At 54.3% G+C, this 16,414-nt stretch overlaps 5 protein-coding genes across 5 annotated transcripts; all 5 read left to right on the forward strand.

Annotated features, from left to right (window-relative positions):
• Positions 1–1,006: 1,006 nt before the first annotated feature.
• On the forward strand, positions 1,007–2,524 carry LMXM_34_2130 (hypothetical protein, unknown function; the record flags this gene model as incomplete). The annotated part of the gene is made up of 1 exon (XM_003879160.1): positions 1,007–2,524. The coding sequence occupies one exon, from the start codon at positions 1,007–1,009 to the stop codon at positions 2,522–2,524; it is 1,518 nt and encodes a 505-aa protein (XP_003879209.1).
• Positions 2,525–6,560: 4,036 nt separating this feature from the next.
• Positions 6,561–8,201, forward strand: LMXM_34_2140 (conserved hypothetical protein; the record flags this gene model as incomplete). The annotated part of the gene is made up of 1 exon (XM_003879161.1): positions 6,561–8,201. The coding sequence occupies one exon, from the start codon at positions 6,561–6,563 to the stop codon at positions 8,199–8,201; it is 1,641 nt and encodes a 546-aa protein (XP_003879210.1).
• A 712-nt stretch (positions 8,202–8,913) lies between these two features.
• On the forward strand, positions 8,914–10,236 carry LMXM_34_2150 (conserved hypothetical protein; the record flags this gene model as incomplete). Its single annotated transcript, XM_003879162.1, has 1 exon — positions 8,914–10,236. The coding sequence occupies one exon, from the start codon at positions 8,914–8,916 to the stop codon at positions 10,234–10,236; it is 1,323 nt and encodes a 440-aa protein (XP_003879211.1).
• A 1,171-nt stretch (positions 10,237–11,407) lies between these two features.
• Positions 11,408–12,502, forward strand: LMXM_34_2160 (adenine aminohydrolase; the record flags this gene model as incomplete). Its single annotated transcript, XM_003879163.1, has 1 exon — positions 11,408–12,502. The coding sequence occupies one exon, from the start codon at positions 11,408–11,410 to the stop codon at positions 12,500–12,502; it is 1,095 nt and encodes a 364-aa protein (XP_003879212.1).
• A 2,171-nt stretch (positions 12,503–14,673) lies between these two features.
• Positions 14,674–16,128, forward strand: LMXM_34_2170 (conserved hypothetical protein; the record flags this gene model as incomplete). Its single annotated transcript, XM_003879164.1, has 1 exon — positions 14,674–16,128. One exon carries the CDS (start codon positions 14,674–14,676, stop codon positions 16,126–16,128), a length of 1,455 nt encoding a protein of 484 aa, XP_003879213.1.
• Between the last annotated feature and the right edge of the window lie 286 nt (positions 16,129–16,414).

The following is a 16,414-nucleotide window of genomic DNA, read 5'->3' on the forward strand; positions in this document are numbered from 1 at the left end:
GTGGCAGGAGAAGGCGAATAGCATGATGTGTTGGATTTCTGCGTATGTGTACCTTTTTTGGGGGGTTGCCGAGGTGCGATGCCGACGCACAGTCGCTGCTCAAAGCCGAAGAGAAAAACGACGAAACACATCAGCGACTTGCTGTCTGATGAACTTGCATGGTCGACACAGCCACGATACGAATACCCACGATGCATGAGGACAGCGTGAGTTGAACGCTCCTCCCTTTCCCCCAATACCATGATGACAGAACACTAATGACTTTTCTCTCGCGTTTTTTTTTCTTGCCAACCGATCATGCATCCCATTCACCTCAAATCTTTAATACCTTCACGCATCTTTTTTCATGTCTTGGGGTGCGTTCGCGCATGAACATCAAAGAGGTGGCAGAACGCAACACACACACACACAGATAAACTCGAAAACGGGCAGCCATCGTTGCAGTGTCGCCGTCTTCATTAGAGTACACCTTTTCTGCTCTTTCCCCCTCTCTCATCTTACCACTTCCTCTCATTTTTTTTCGTGGATAACGGTTGTTGCTGCCCCTTTGTCCGTCGTTGCCTGTCTTCGCTCTGCCCCCGGAGCGCTCGGAGGAGCTTGTCGTGGGATTTAACTCTTTTAGGATTGTTGCTGGCCGGCATCTCAGGGATTGGGTACGACTCCAAAGGCCTCCGAACGGTGTGCTCCTGTGAGGCCGCTGCTACGGTCGACGTGGCGCACGCGCGCGACTTTTGATGCCGTGTCATCTGTTCGCTTGACCAACACAACACACATGCACGCACTCCGGCCCCACCACGCACCGCAGCAGTGCCATCATTGACTTTTTTCTCCCCCCCCCTCTCCCTCGTAGCCGCCCTTTCCGTCTTCCACGTCTTTTTTCTTCAATTTTATCCTTTTTTCTCTTCCGCTTTTGTTGTGCACGCGTGAGAGGGCCCCTACCGCTGACGGGGTGCATGGGTGCGCACCTGCTTTCCGTCTTCGCCTTCGGCGCCCACAAACGTTCAGAATGCCCGTATCCACGCCCTCTGCGCCACCGCTTCGCCCAACCTCCAACAGCGTCAGAAACCCCACTGCGCTGGACGATCTCAAGCTGCAGTACACGATCGAGGAGGTGCGCAAACGGTTTTCCGACATCTCGATGGCCGACATGCTTGCAGTGCTGAGCACGCTCCTGACCGATCCGCGCATCCGCGAGTGCGGCGGGGAGCAAACCGGTGGGGCCATGAAGAACGGCTTTCACGGACTTCCTCTCGCGCTGGAACTGAAGCAAAACAGCGCAAGTTCTCCCACAGGACGAAACTGGGCCAGTCACTTTCAGCAGCAGGCGAACGCAAGCTCGTCCATCACGGCGAGTGAGCTGAGCCCGCGGGACTGGAGCACGAGAAGCTTTGAGATGGACGAAGTACCACTGTTTAAGGCGCCGGTCCCTTCGCGGCTGAGCCCGGTGTGGACCACCATTGTCGCCTCCATCCTCGACAACGCGCGCCAGTATCGTGAGTCCGCCGACGAACACCGCACCGTCGTGGACAGGGTGCAACTGTCAATCAAGGATCGGTTCGAGGACGCGAGCGTTGAGGCGGCGGAGGGTGAGAAGATGCATGCCGCGACAGGCTCCGCCGCTTGCGATCCCCCTGCGTGGCTTGCGACACTGACGCAGGTGCGCCGCCTGGCTGAAAACGTGTGCCACAGCAAATACGACGCCGTGTACAAGCGACTCTGTAGCGAGGCTGCAGAGGAGGGCGGCAAGGGAGTGGACACGCCAGCGTTTATTCTGCACGAGGAGGACAGCACCATAGCGCCATCCTCCGTCGTGGCAGGACAGTCGGTGCACCGCGCCGCGGCCGGGCCAATGGGTATACCGCCCTTCTCCCTTGTGATTCAGTGCGGACGCGACGGCCGCGGAACAGAGGTGTCCAGTTCGCTTCTCAACATCGACCTTGACGCTCGCGACTGCGGCACGCGTGGCAGCGGCTTGGAGAGCAGCAGCGCCTCTTTTGTCGTCGGCTGCGAGTGGTTTCAGTGGGTCTTCCTCGTCCAAAGCACGCTGGCGTGTCAGACTGAGCCCTACCCAGAAGTGGAAGATGGGGCCGCAGGCAAGAATGCCGAAGCTGTCGCTGCGGAGCAGCAAAAGTGGCGACAACGGCACTGCACCGTGCAGCTTCTCTACCCCTCTGAGGCCGGTTTTTCAGACGGCTCTGATGAATCCTCGGGCCTGCGTTCTGCCGACGCTGAGTATGAACTGAGTGCGCAGCACGTCGTGCTTTCCTCGCTGCTTGGAGTGGCCATGCGCGTGTGGTGTCAGAGCCACCCGCACATCGTCGCGCAAGTGCTTCAGCTGGAGGAGGACACCTATCCATGGCATATCTACGACGGATCTCTCTTCTGGTCCGCGTGGCCCCTGAGCGATCCGGCGGCACAGGGTCAGAGCGAGTGCGCTGTGGCAAGCGACTCGATACCGATCCCGCTTCTCCCGGGTGAGTGCTTCGCACATGAATCGGATGTAAAGGAAGAGGACGACCACTAATTAGTAGACACCCCGCGCGGTGCCAGGCACGTCTTCCGCGTTTTTTTTTTTGCGCCGCCTTGGGCTGCTGGTTTTCCGCTCGCTCCCGCGTAAAACATGCGGGCGGGGGTCCGCCCCCTGCCCCGTCCCCCAGGGGGCAACCGGGTGGCCCGGGGACGAACGCCCCACATGCGAGGGGCCAGCCAACCCCGCGGGCGGCCGCCGGCAGGGGGTGGCTTGGTCCCCACCAGGCCACCCCGGCACGACCTCCGCCCGGCAGGCCCGGGCCCCCCCGCGCCGGGGGGGGGGCAGGCCGGAACGCGGCGCCCCAGGCGATGCCCAAACCGCGTGCGGGGCGAAAGCGCGCCCGCCGCCGCAGGCCACCCCGGCGCAACACCAACCAGAACCCCGACACCGACAGCGACACACCGCCCTGCCCACCCTGCTCCGTTGATGCTTTGCCCTGATACAAAGGTGGCCCCCCCTCCGCCGAGAGGACCGCCGAAGGAAGGCGCTGAGCGAAAAAATGACAAGGTCAAGCCGCTGCCGAAGACGTTTGAGGAGGAGGGCCAAGCACTTTTTTTCCTTTCCCACTTCCCCTTCCAGCTTCCCGTGGACGCGTAGTGTTGCAGCGGGCCAAACCCTGAGCACTCGTTGATAGGACAACAAGCTGTTGCTGCTCTGGGAAGGTGGCACGTGAGCAGCCTTGGCGTCACGTGTCTTGCTATCAGTTTGATCTGAAAAAAAAAAGCAGCGAAAGTTTGAGGGTCTCGCTATCTGTGCTTTTCTACCTTCGCCTAAGCGCGCCGTTGTGAGGCTTCAGCTCACGTTGATCAGCCATGCGAAAAAAAAAACTCTTAATGCCCGCAGTCTATGACTTTCTCACTGAGGTGCAGGACGATGCAGAAACTCTGTCTTCGGTCGTGTTGCAGTCACTGAAAGGTAGTAAACTATGGTGATCGGACAAACTTTCAACAGAGGATAATGGCAGTGAATACGCGCTGCTAACGCACAATTGCGGGCCTTTTGTGCTTTTCTGGAAGCGATGTTAACGCGAACTCCATAGGCAAGCATGCCTAAAAGTATGGCATACTCGTTGGCACCCCCACCCCCCACAGAGCAGCTGCCGCGTTGGATAGTGGTACTTTTACTCATCAAAACAGATGTTGAGGATAGCACCCACTGACCTCTCCTAGGATGACCACCACACCTGGTCAAGCTTCATTTCCACGTGAGAAACAAGCAGCGACATATTTCAACGAAGTGCTTCTTGCTCTTTTCTTTCATGCGTAGATACTGTGATTGACGTACCTCTCTGGAGCAGCCATGTGGGAAGTCAAGCGCTTATCGGTGGCGGCGCGCGGAAGCTCCGAACTAGTGGGCTCAGCTGCAGTGCTTGCTAGAAGACTGTCCATGTTTTCTTTTTTCTTCTAGGTGTCCCAAGAATTGGGCATCATAGCTTTAATGTTGCAAAGGCCGCCCCAGGGCTTAGGCTGAGTAAGCCATAGTTATAGGTGCAAATGTATTTTCCCTGCTACTCTTGGAGGGATAAAATGGCTAGTCTGTTTGCATGTTTTGGCTCACTTATCGCAATCGAATGACCTCATGCTCGGTTGAATGGACGGTTACGGAATGTCTCGGCTTGAGAACGGTGTTAGTGAGACCACCTCATTTTTTCATCTGACCGCCAGCACGCGACAGAGGTTTACGTTGCACTCAGTTTGTTGACTGAGTCCCTGTCAATACTGTCTTCCAGCTTCCTTGTGTGTCTTTTTCACCCGCAAGCCCGCGCATAGCGCCATCCAGACTGAGCAGATTCAAACATGTTTTTTTTGCTGTGAATGGAGGATCCTAACATTGTGCATTCCACCCCGTGCGAATGGGTTTCTGTTATGCGTTGTTTTGTCTGTGTGAAGATCCTTGAAGCGCTAGTGGAACGGCAGAGCGGCACTGGAGCCACCAGCTTCCTAATAGCCGAGAGCTTACTGGAACTTCTTCTGTGGCAAGAAGAGTTGGCTATGCTGTCCTTCTTCGCTGAGAGCTGCTGTGTTGAGTGCACTCGGTGATGGAGCGCACTTTCATGGGAATCCCTGATTTGGTTGGTACCACGAAAGAGGAAGACTAATAAGGTTTGGTTTGTCTTGGTGACTCAACACCCCCTTTTTGCGTGTTGGTGGATGAGCACGCATCAGAAGCAAGTGCTTGGTCTTTCAACTGATTGTGCTTTTCTACACGACTCCTCCACGAAGCACCTTATGCCAGCATTTCCCTCTTCCGCCACCCGCGCATGCGCACTAGGAAGCAACAGCAACCTGGGCCTAGAGCTCTGGACGCACGAAACCAAGGTGTCTGTACGTGGTATCTCACAGGCGCGCTAGGCGTTGCATCTGGTGACTCTAGCACTTTGTTGTCCTTCAACTCTCAATGCGTATGCTGGACAGAGATAGCACTTACCAGTAAAAAAAAACATTTTTGTTCTTTTCATTTGCAAATTCCTCCCGCGGCTCTTTGTGGATGAACGGTCGTAAAAACTGCAATGTAAGCTTCAGATAATCTGATTCTCGGCCTTGGGGCCATCCTTTTTCATAATCGGCAAATTAAGGGCACTTCCTCTGCTCATCAGTTTGCTTCGTTTTGCGGTCAGACTTGGGTCCAGCTTGCAATTTCTACTTTATTTCACTCTGTGTTTCTTTGCGCTCAGGAAGTTATTAGCTGACGCTGGACGGAATTTTTTTCTTGAAGGCTGGAGACAAGAATGAAAGGGGGGAGGGGCTGATCGAAAAAGAATATGATTATGAGGAGAGAGTCAACGTGCTATCCACAATTCCGGCTCAATGCGTCACCGACTGTTTGTCCTTGCCTCATTTTCGTCCCTCTATTTATTTCAGATTTGAAGAAATCGAGCCATTTTAAGCATTTCATTTTCGCCCACTCACACCCTTGATTACCCACCATAACAGAGATCCTTTGGCGACGGGAAAAGGGGGATGCCGAGGTCTACTTATTCACTTGTGGTGCTATCGAGACCACGAGAGGAGGGATACCAGATTGACATGCTCTTCAGCGGAAATAGGGAACTCACCGGTTAGACCAAGTTGGGCGCATGCATTGGAATACATCATGCTTATCTTTGGATATCGTCCTCTCGTTTCAGTCTCTTTCTATTCTCTGTTGCAGTCTAACTCTCTGATGACAAGAGGCGCCTCAGCGTAGTAACAGGTATAGTGCCAACTCTGTGTGGGTACCAGGCGGCTCCTCTCCTTGCCACTGCACAGCCACATCTGGCGGTGACAGGGCCGAGTGCCTACGACACGGGGAGGTCAGAACGATGCGTGGCCACTGATATACTTGCGGTGAGGTCCTAGATAATGTTGCGTCGGAGTGATCTTCGACAATGAGCGCGCTTGCTCCACCCGTGTGATGGGCAACGTCTCAGCGTGACTCAAACCTATCTCACCTATACCTGAATGCTCTACTGGTGTGGAGAGCTTGAGTATCACACTAAGTAAAGCACCAGGTTACGGCCTGCCTGATGGGGGAGTCGGACCGAGGCGACCTGCGGGGCCGTGCTGGGACGGGTTGGCGAGGGTTGCGCCAGCGCATCTCTACGGCTGCTTGCCGCTACGAGGGGGCCTTTGGCATGCGGGGTGTATTTCAGTTTGATTCGTGTCTTCTATGACAGAGAATGGACATGTTCACTCACACGCAAAGAAAAACAAAAACTGGTTTCTCCTTGAATAGGAAAAAAACCTGAGTGCGAACTGATGTGTGACGCATGCATCGTCCTTTGTCTTTTCCTTTCGTCTGACGGTTTTGACTCGGCGCACATGCAGTGAAAAGACTTCCAAAGAAGACAATGCCTATCAACGTTGCTTTTTTTTTTCTGCAAGTTGCGGTCTCAATGACTGATAGAAAATTATGTGTTGGGGTGCCTACACTTTTTTCTTCCCTAAAATTCGTCATGTCTCTCTCTTTTTTGCCGTTGTCCATTCAACTGCCTTAAAAGCAGAACCTGTGGTGACTCTTATTCCCATATTTTAATGTTTAGCGTGCGAGTATGTCGCTTCGACTGGAGTCCATACGAGTGTACCGCGAACTTTATCGCGCTGCGTCACGGTCGGCACGGGAATGCGCGCTGTACAACAGTTCAGGTTTACTTGACTACGTCTCTCGGCGTTTTGGACAGGAGGCAGAGACGCAGAATCGCCAGCTCGCAAATGCTCTGCGAACTTTGGAGCGAGGCACCGGCGATCAGGGGTCGAAAAGGCGGAGCGGTGCGGCAGATGGCCGCGCCCAAGCAAAGTTACTACAGCAGTATCAAATGTACATCTCCATGCAAATCGATCGTGCTCGCGCCCTTGCGAAGGCTCTCTACATGGCGCCGGGCAATGTCCAACTGACATCAGTGCTTCAGGTTCTCTCCGCTGGTGTTGGGAACCGGTCGTATCAGCAAATGATGGAGTCTAGCATTCTCTCGTTTCTTGAGCACGAAGCTAAGAAAGTTTCTCACAACGAAGCTGCAGAGGACATGACTAGCGAGCGTCAAAATCGGATTATGCTGCAGGCGCTCTTGCCGTATGCGGAGCGACTGCTACTTGTTCATCGTACAGCTGTGGGTGAGCAAAATCGGGTGAGCTCACTGATTTATCTGACGCCTTGGCAAGTGACAGAGTCTATAATTGGCAGTCGAAGTGGTGTATCTGCCGTGCATCTTCGCGTCGGTCGTGATCACTTAGTGGTCGAAGTGGACGAGACTTACAACAAACAAGTGGTGTACATTTGCTGCACCCAGCAGGATGGGGGCGACTCGGGCAGCTACGAGTGGGCGCAGGAGGTAGAACGTGTAGAGATAAGCGAAAGTGAGGAGGTTCAAAAGACGATGTTTCACAGCCAGTACCTATTTATGGCAACTCGCATTTGTGACACTCTTCTTCACGACTCTCCCCTGCACCCTACGCGCAGCACTGTTGTGATTGGCCACGCTGTTGGCGGGGCGGTAGGCTTGGTGCTGTCACTTTTGCTCACTCAACGGGGATTCGAGGTGTCGAATACGATTTCTCTCGGCGCACCAAAATCGTTGCAGGGGACGCTGGAGCGCTACGTTGCAGCGATTAATCCGATTCGGGTAGTACTAGCGGGCGACCCGCTAGTGGAGCTTCCTATCACGGGTGCCGAAGGGGCACCATTTGTCCACATCGGCGAAATTCTTCTTTTGTCGCCAGCGAATTCGTCAAGCGATACCTTAGCTGCAGCAGATACGTCTGGATGCGAGAGTGACGACAATGTTGTGTCTGACGCGCCATCCTCCCCGAGGGTAGACAGTTTTACCGCTGAGTCTCTTAGTGTTGTGATGGCGGACTCTGATGGCATGCCTTGTGCAAATGGAAGTGCTGATGTCCCTTCCGCAGCTGCATCTGTTTCTTTCAGCAAGGCAGACGAGGCTCTCGCTGAGGGAGAGAGCAGTGAAGAAGAAGAAATGACCGAGATACTGCGTGTTGCTGCGCAGCGATACCACGATCACTTTTTGGTGGAGCATTATGTGCGGCATTTGAAAGACCCGTCGGTGGTGCTGACGTACGCTGAGGGGGATGAGGTGTGGGATGAGGGAGACTACGAAGACCTAAAACGGAAGAGTGCTCGCGAACTCTCAGTGACTTTGGAGGAGCGTCGCATTCGCGATCTTCGCGGGCCACTGTGAAGCTCTCCATCACAAAGCTCGTCAGGTTGACTTCTTGCTCTGCTTCTCTGATTGATGTGCAGGTGGATGCTTGCTAATGTCGCTCTGCCGATTTCGACGGTGTATCGGATCTGTAAGATGGAGCGCTGAATCGCAAAAAAAGAAAGAAATCTCAGTTTGGAAGGACGCAATAGCTGATCAGTTTTTTTTCCCCTTCTTCACAGTGCACCTTGATGACAACCACAGAACTTACCGCCATTATAAATTTCACCATAAAGCTCAATGGAGCTGCGGATGAGGGTTTCTTTGAAGGCGGCGAAAAATGCTGAAATACGTTTCTCACACTCTGATGTCGCTGTGGGTGGAGCACTTTTGCGTGCCAGGAGGGGCTGTGTGGCTTCGCGACAGAAGCATGCATAGTTCTGTTTCCTTTTCTGTGCAGCATCCAGTAACGGGGGGCTACACGAGGACGAACTCGACCTCGCAAACTCTTCTAATCGACAGTCATATTCTCCCTTCGTTTTTCTTTTTTTTTGTGTCCTGTGCTGCACTTAACACGCTCATATCAACCGAACACACACGCAGTTTTTTTTTAATTCTGTGAGTCGTGTTCAGCGCGCCTTTGATAACCTCTCTTATCTTTTACCCCAGCGATCAGGAGCACCTATACAACACTCACGCATACCTATACCCGGCTATTTTCATCTCGGATCAAAGAGAAGCAGGCGAGAAAATGAAGTTCGGATACAAGAGCGAGACAAGCTCCTTTTTCGTGGGCACGGTGGCTTTCGCGGCTTGTTTCTTTATTCCCCGGCGCTTCCTTGCTGCCGCCATTCCATTGTGCATTGTGGCGAGTCGCCTGCTGGCGCGGGGCGCCGTGAATCACGCACGCCCCGTGACGGATGCGGACACTGCGGATAAGCAGGCGCAGGCCCGCTTTGTGATGTCCCGTGACATGCCGCTGGCAAAGCGTCCGGTGGCGATCGTGACGGGAACGAACACCGGGATCGGGTACTGGACTGCTGTGGGTCTGGCTGTGGAGGGCTACGAGGTTGTGGTGACGTGCCGGTCGGCTGTGCTGACACAGCAGACAGCTGAGGGGGTTCGGCAGGAAGCGGAGCGCCGCCGTCATGCCCAGCCGAAACTGTACACACACTCTCCGGCGTCAGTGCTCGTGGAGGGCCACCTGCCGGTGGAGTGCGACGACTTCGACAGTGTGCGTGCGTTTGCGGAATGGGTGACAAAGAAATACGCGCAGCGGAACGTGCAGGTGCTGGTGAACAACGCAGGCGGCATGCGCAAAGGGCTGGGCTTCTCTCGTTTTCATCCTAACTTGGAGTTGCACACCGCCATGAACTTCCTCGGCCCGCTTCTGCTGACGGAGCTGTTGCTGCCCGTGCTGGAGAGGAACGGCGGCCGCGTTGTGTATGTTTCCAGTGAGGCGCACCGCTTTGCACAGACTCTCCTCCTTCCCGGCCGATTCAGTTTGTGGAAGTCGCTTAGGGCATTCTCCACGTGCAACGGCCTCATTGCGGGAAAGTTGCTCAATGCGTTGAAGGAGGTCAACCAGGGTGCTGACAAGTCGAGCGGTCCGCTCCACACTTCTTCGACACAGAACGCCTTTGGCCGTTACGGCATCAGCAAGCTACTGAACACCTACCACGCCCACATGATTGCGCGTCGCTATCGCGACGCGAAGGTCGAGGCGCACCGTGTGTACGCCTGCTCGCTGCACCCCGGCTGTGTCGTTACCAGCTTCTCTCGAGATATCATGGGCGGCTTGGTGGGTATCATTTTCTCATGGGTGTCGCTGCTGTTCTTAAAGACCGCAGAGGAGGGTGCGCAGACGACGCTGCACTGCGCCATGTGCCCGCGCACAGAGCTAGAGTTGGTATCGCCGTCTGGCGAGAAGCCGACGACGAGCGCGGATGCGGTGAGCCCATACTTCGTGGAGTGCGCGGACCAGACGATGAGCATGCTGCGTGCGTACGGCTGGGACGTGAGTGAGGCAGCGGCGATTTTGCAGTGGGGTCGGCAGCAAGTCGGCCTCGCCTAAAACGTGAGCGGTTGCTGCAAAGGGAAGTTCATTTCACCACATTACACAGGGTCAACACGGCGTATGGTGGTTTGGTGGCGGCAAACATTCTGCGTTGTCATCATAGTATGTTTGTACGTCTCGTCCGCCTCTTTCCCTACTTCATCTTTGCTGTGCCTGTGTCCGTTTCACGTTTGCATAGTTGACTCGCGTGACTTTTGTTCCCTCGATCTCCCCACCACAAGTTCAGGGAGCAAAGCGTTTTCTTTTTTTTCACCCCTGATAATTCACTTCTGTGGTATGAAGAGGCTTGCTTACTGTATTCCTCCCAAATTTCTTTTTTTTTCGATCATTACGCTCGATGTCCTACCTTCTCTCGTCAACAATGCCCCCCCCCCTCCACCTCCTTCTCTCTCTCCCTCTTCTCTTGCACGTGTGGACGTCGAATGGGGTGCTCATCCCTTTCTTTTTCAAGCGTCTGCTGGAAAGAAAAAGAGAAGTGACGAAGACGGGCAATTTCTACTTCGGCGCAGCCCTTCGTATACACCTGCTTTTTTTTCTATATAATATCAGATATATTACGCTCGAAAAGGAAGGACAGGACGGGCAGGAATAAAAGCGGAATATCCCATGAAACGGCGTGAGGAAAGATGACTCTCTTCATCCGGCATTGGTGTCACACTGCCTGCAATATTATCGCTGGTCAGCGACTTTCAAAGGGTCAGGAGAGCGTGCCCCACCCCTTGCGAACTAAGTTTTGGCACACAGACATACATGTTACAAACGTAGTTGCTGCATATGACTCTCATGCCGATCAGCCACCCCCCTCCCCCTCCTCAGCTCCCTCAGCTGGCGGGACCGTGTCCTTCACCTCTCCGGCGCCAATTGCCTTCCCTTTCCTTCTCCGACTCCCCCCTACTTCAACGCTCTACTTTCGCACGCACGCTTATACCTTCCTCCCCCCTCATCCACCTAAACGCGCGTTGCGCACACGAGTGAAAAGGTTGATTGCTACGCTGGTACTGAGTTGTACTTTAGTGGCGATATTTTCAGTGCCCCCCCCCTCCCCCAACAGATATACACACACACAGTTCCTATCCCTTCTCCCTCTCCATCATACCGTGTTAGCTCCCATACTCTAACGGGGAACTAAAGGTTATTAGTATTCACATCTGCACGGAAGCGCGCAAAGATGGCTGATGAGGCTCTTCTTCATCGGCTCATCGAGACCTTGCCAAAGGCAGAGCTGCACGTGCACATTGAGGGGACGCTGAGCCCAGAACTGCTCTTTGAGCTTGCGAAGAGGAATGGAGTGCAGATTCCGTACAAGACAGTGGAGGAGGTCCGTGTGGCCTATAACTTTACTGATCTGCAGTCGTTTCTGGACCTCTATTATGAAGGCATGTCCGTCCTCATAACTGAGGATGATTTTGCGGACCTGGCATACGCCTACACGCGTGTGATGCACGAGGGCTGCATCACTCACGCCGAGCCCTTTTTCGATCCCCAAGGTCACCTCTGCCGCGGCATTACATTTCGCGTTCTCTATGACGGGCTCATGAAGGGGTTTCGCCGCGGTGAGGCCGAGTTTGGGATCAGTGTAGCGCTCATCTTTAGCTTCCTTCGTCATCTCCCCGAAGCGGAGTGCTTTGCGCTCGTGCGCGATGACATGCACCCCGACAACGGTCAGTACATCCGTGAGTTGTTCGCCGCAAAGGCGTTTGTAGCGGTGGGGCTGGACTCTTCAGAAGTGGGCCACCCACCGGAGAAGTTTGCGCGGCTCTACCGCTACTGCCGCGACGAGCTGAAGGTGCCGTTCCTTGTGGCGCACGCGGGTGAGGAAGGTCCACCGGGGTACATGCGGGATGCGATGAGCATGCTGACAGTGGACCGCATCGACCACGGTGTGGCCGCTCGTCTGGACCAGGCGCTGTGCAAGGACCTGCGTGAGAAGCGAATCCCACTGACTGTGTGCCCGACGTCGAACGTAGCCCTCAAGGTCTTCCAGGATCGCGCCACGTGTGGGGAGGTGGTGATGGACCTCATTTTGACAGAGGGGCTTTGCGTCACCATCAACTCGGATGATCCGGCCTACTTTGGCGGCGATATCCGAGAGAGTTTCCGCATTCTTGCCGAGACGGGTCGACTCACCCCGCTCACGCTGAAGCACCTCGTGCTCAACTCTTTCTGGAGCAGCTTCATCGCCGAAGATCGCAAGCGCGCGTACGAGGAGAGGGTGGAGAAGGTGTTCAAGGAGGTGTGCGGGGGGGGAAGGACGTATGCGTGAGGCCTTGAACGGGGTATGAGCTGTGGATGGCGGAGCAAGCTGTGGCATCGAGGACATTTTTAGTATTCTATATATATATGTGTATGCGTATGTGTTGCCCCCTTCCACTCTTCACGCAACTCCCCTTGCGCACTCTTCTCTTCTTACACAGCTCATCGTACTTACATTACGACTTTTTCCGCCAGGCGTTTTCCACGCACGCGCGATGCACGTTCAGAGTGAGAGCGCCTCCCCCCTTCCCCTTTCCGTTACTCATCTCCCTCTCCGTTTCTTTCTTTTTTATTTTTCCTTTTTCATATAGGAAGAACAGAGGGTGAAGCTGTCGCGAAGCCCAAGCGTTCACGGCCACCTCCTTCTATTCCTTGAAAAAAATATGTTTGCTTTATTATTGTTATTGCTTCCATCTTTGTATGCTTGTCGTTTCCCAGTTTTCTGTGGCAATACATCAACGGCTGTGTTGCAGGCGAAAAAAAAAGAATCGAAAGAAACGGAGGAGACCCTCTTCCCCTCCTCTCGTTGTTGACCTTTCTTTCCTGTCGTCTTCCGCTTGCATAACCCTTCGCTTTTTTTTAACATACATCTTTTCCTTTGGTGCCACTGGGACGGTGACACACGGACACAGACACGTGAGTGTTGGCAAATGAGGTTTGGTTCTGGTCTGCTGAGTCACTGAATGAAACATGAAGGCGTTGTCATCATGTGAAAAACGAAACAAAGAAGGGCGACGAAAGAATAAGATCGAGAAGACGCCAACAAAGGACCAAAAGTCGAATGCCCTGTGGCGACGGTGCTACCGTAAGCCAACAGCCACGCTCCGGCGTGCAGCGGCTTCTGAGTTGCCACCGGCAGTGCAGTTAACTCTGATCGTAATTTGTTCCCTTTTAACGCAGTTTCTTTGCTCTTGCTAATACTTCCGTTGCGATCGATTCTTTTATCCCTCCTTATAAATTGCGGCTGCCCCTGAGTATGCGCGTGTGCACCTCTGTAGTGGTGCTTTTGTGTAGGCCAGTCCAAACTGAAGTTGTTCGATCGTATTGGGGACGGGGATAGGTGAGTGACGCGCGTGCATCTACGAGCGCTCGAGTGAATTGCGGCTCCCTTCTCTGCTCCACATCAGCCATCCCATTTTCCTGTGTGTTTCGACGCCACTGTCTTTTCCGTCCCATCGTGCGCATACATGTTTCGTTTTTGTTTTCCACCTCAATTCGCCTTCCCGGCTGATGTGGTCTCTCTTGCCTTTGCTTCCTCTTGTGGTTCTGCGCGTGCGGCGAGCGAGTGAGAGGGGAGGGGGAGGGGGAACAAGAATAAGAAGAAAAAAACGAGCAACAACAGCGAAAATAAAGAAAAAAAAAGCAGAATAGAGGTAGCGAGACTGGACGCTCTTCTCACTCTTCTCAGGGGGCCATTGTGACGTGCAACGGATATAGGTGAAGAATGTGCTAGAATGTACGGCATTGCCTCGTCCTTTTTTTTCTTGCTCTTCCGCGGTGCGCAATAATACCGCCTCATTTTGCCAACATAGAGTAGCTTTGCCCACGGGTACGCACTAAACGGAGACAAGGCAGATTCTTCGATTTCGCGCTAGCCCTTTTTTTTGGCTTTCCGCAGAGTAACTATCCTTTCTTCATTGTTCGCACACTTTCTGTCCCCCATGGGCAGACGTGCGTTGGCGCCGGAACGAGCCTACGGCAACGAGCCAAGAAACAGGTGAAAGGCGTACTTTCAGTGTGGCAAACTCACTCGGCAGACGTCCCTTCCCCTCCCTCCACTCACTCACATCGCCCTTGTTTTGCCTTCCTTTTTTTTCTCTCTGCTTCACTTATGAATGTATAGCACATTGTGGACAGGTCGCCTTTCTCGGCACAGTGACAGCAACGGCGTATTCCGCACACGCGTGCACATATCCGCACTCTGACCTCCGTCACTTTTTTTTGTGTGTATTGCTTACACTGCATGTGTGTAAATCTGCGCGTACACAGTTTATGCGCTTCTCCAGTGGCATATTCGAGCTCGTATCGTTGACTTTCTTCTCAAACTTCCTAACCACTTTTTTTTTGTTGGTTGCTGCTGTCCTTTCGATGTACATACAGCCACACGGTTCCCTCTGCTTCTATCCACACCTAAGCATCGATCGAAGAAGCGGTGAAGGCACCATAAAATCAAAGCACGAAATGTTCCATCTCTTCTCATCCGAGGTAGCGGCATTTGCTTCGATGATGCTCTTTCTACTTGTGTATGGCGCCTTCTACTACTTGAACATTGCCTGGGCTCGCAATCCGAATGCTGCCGACGTGCTCGTGCTCACCTGTAGCTGCATCTTCGCCTCTCGAGCGATCGCCAAGGGTAAGGTGTGCCAGTGGCCCTCCGATGTGGACTTTACGGGCCGCGTAGCGCTCGTCGTTGGGGCCACCTCCGGCGTCGGCTACAGCACGGCAATGCAGCTTGCAGAGCACGGATGGACCGTTGTGCTCGCCGCGCGCAACACGGATCGACTCCTTTTTTCCAAAAAGGCTATTGAGCGTCACTTGCAGAAGTGCAGCGCGAAGGGTTCGGTGAAGGTGCTCGGCACCGTTGACCTGCGCTCGGATGCGTCTATCCGCGCCTATGTAAAGGAGCTGGCGGCGATAAAGGCGCACCTGCCGGTGGGCCTCCTCATCATGGCGGCTGGCGCGCTGCATCGACATCTGCACTTTGTCGGTGAGGTGGAGGAGTTGAAGACAGGCAGTGAATCCGTCGCGACATCGTCCAGGGCGTGGCGCTCGATGGAGTGCATGATCGCCGCGAACGCAGTGGGCCCGTATTTATTCACTCAGCTGATGCTCCCTTTGTTGGATGAGACGGCAGAAAAGACGTCGGTCACGTCTCGCATCGTGAACGTGGCGTCGAGCTGCCACACCTTCCTCGGCCCTGGGCGTCAAGCTCGCTACAACCCGCTCGAGATGATCCGCGGACTCGATGAGCGGGCCGCCGAAGCGCTGCCCGGAGGCGACTGTCGTGAGGCGAAAGAGGGCAAAGCTGTGCGTGGCCCGTACTATATTCGCGACTACAGCTGGGCCAATTTTGTTGGTTACTATGGCCTTTCCAAGCTCTGTGTAATGTGGAACACGCGACTCCTGGCGCGGCAGGTCTCGATGATGTGCTTCATCCAAAAGACTGCGGCGAAGACGCCTGCGCCGCACAAACCCGCAGCGAAGTGCACCACCGCAGACTCCGCCCAGAACGTCACTGCAACCCCAGAGACAGACCGACAGGACCAACTCAAGATTTTCGTCGCCTGCACTCACCCCGGGATCATCACCACCTACCTGTACCGTGATATTTTCGCGCCGTGGGTGCTCGACTACTTCTTCTACTACCCTTCCCTGGTCTTCGGCAAGACATGGTTCGAGTCTGCGCAGTCGACTCTCAAGGCAGCGGTGGAGGACACGGGTATGGTACAGGGAGGCTACTACCTCTGCAGCGGGGAGTACGGCCCGGACAGTGGTGTCAACTGCGTCTCGGTGCACGCCCAGAGTCCGACAAACATAGAAGAATATCAAAAGTGGATGATGGCACGAGTCACACCGGCGCTGAAGGCGGCGGGTGAGGTGCCTGCGAAGAAGCAAGGCGAAGCGGCTCCGCAATGAGCCGCACAACCTCATTCTCCCCCCTCATACAAGCTGTGAGCAGGCCGCAGTGGTGTTTGAGCACTCTTCCCTGCTGACCTTTGCTCCTACTCTCGTCATGTTGAAGTTTGTGAGATGAGTTGGATGTGGCAGCACATATCGATTGAGGGAGGAGCAAAGGCGCTTCCGGGGCAGCTGCTGGGCTCTGTGGGTTGTGATTGCCCTTGTGGCAAGTGCAGGAATACGGTGCTGTTCCCAAGGGCGAAGGGGAAAAAGAAATTGAATAGTGAATGATTGGCGAGGGGAG

The sequence above is a fragment of the Leishmania mexicana genome, chromosome 34 (genome assembly GCF_000234665.1).
Source record: "Leishmania mexicana MHOM/GT/2001/U1103 complete genome, chromosome 34".
Lineage (NCBI taxonomy): Eukaryota > Euglenozoa > Kinetoplastea > Trypanosomatida > Trypanosomatidae > Leishmania > Leishmania mexicana.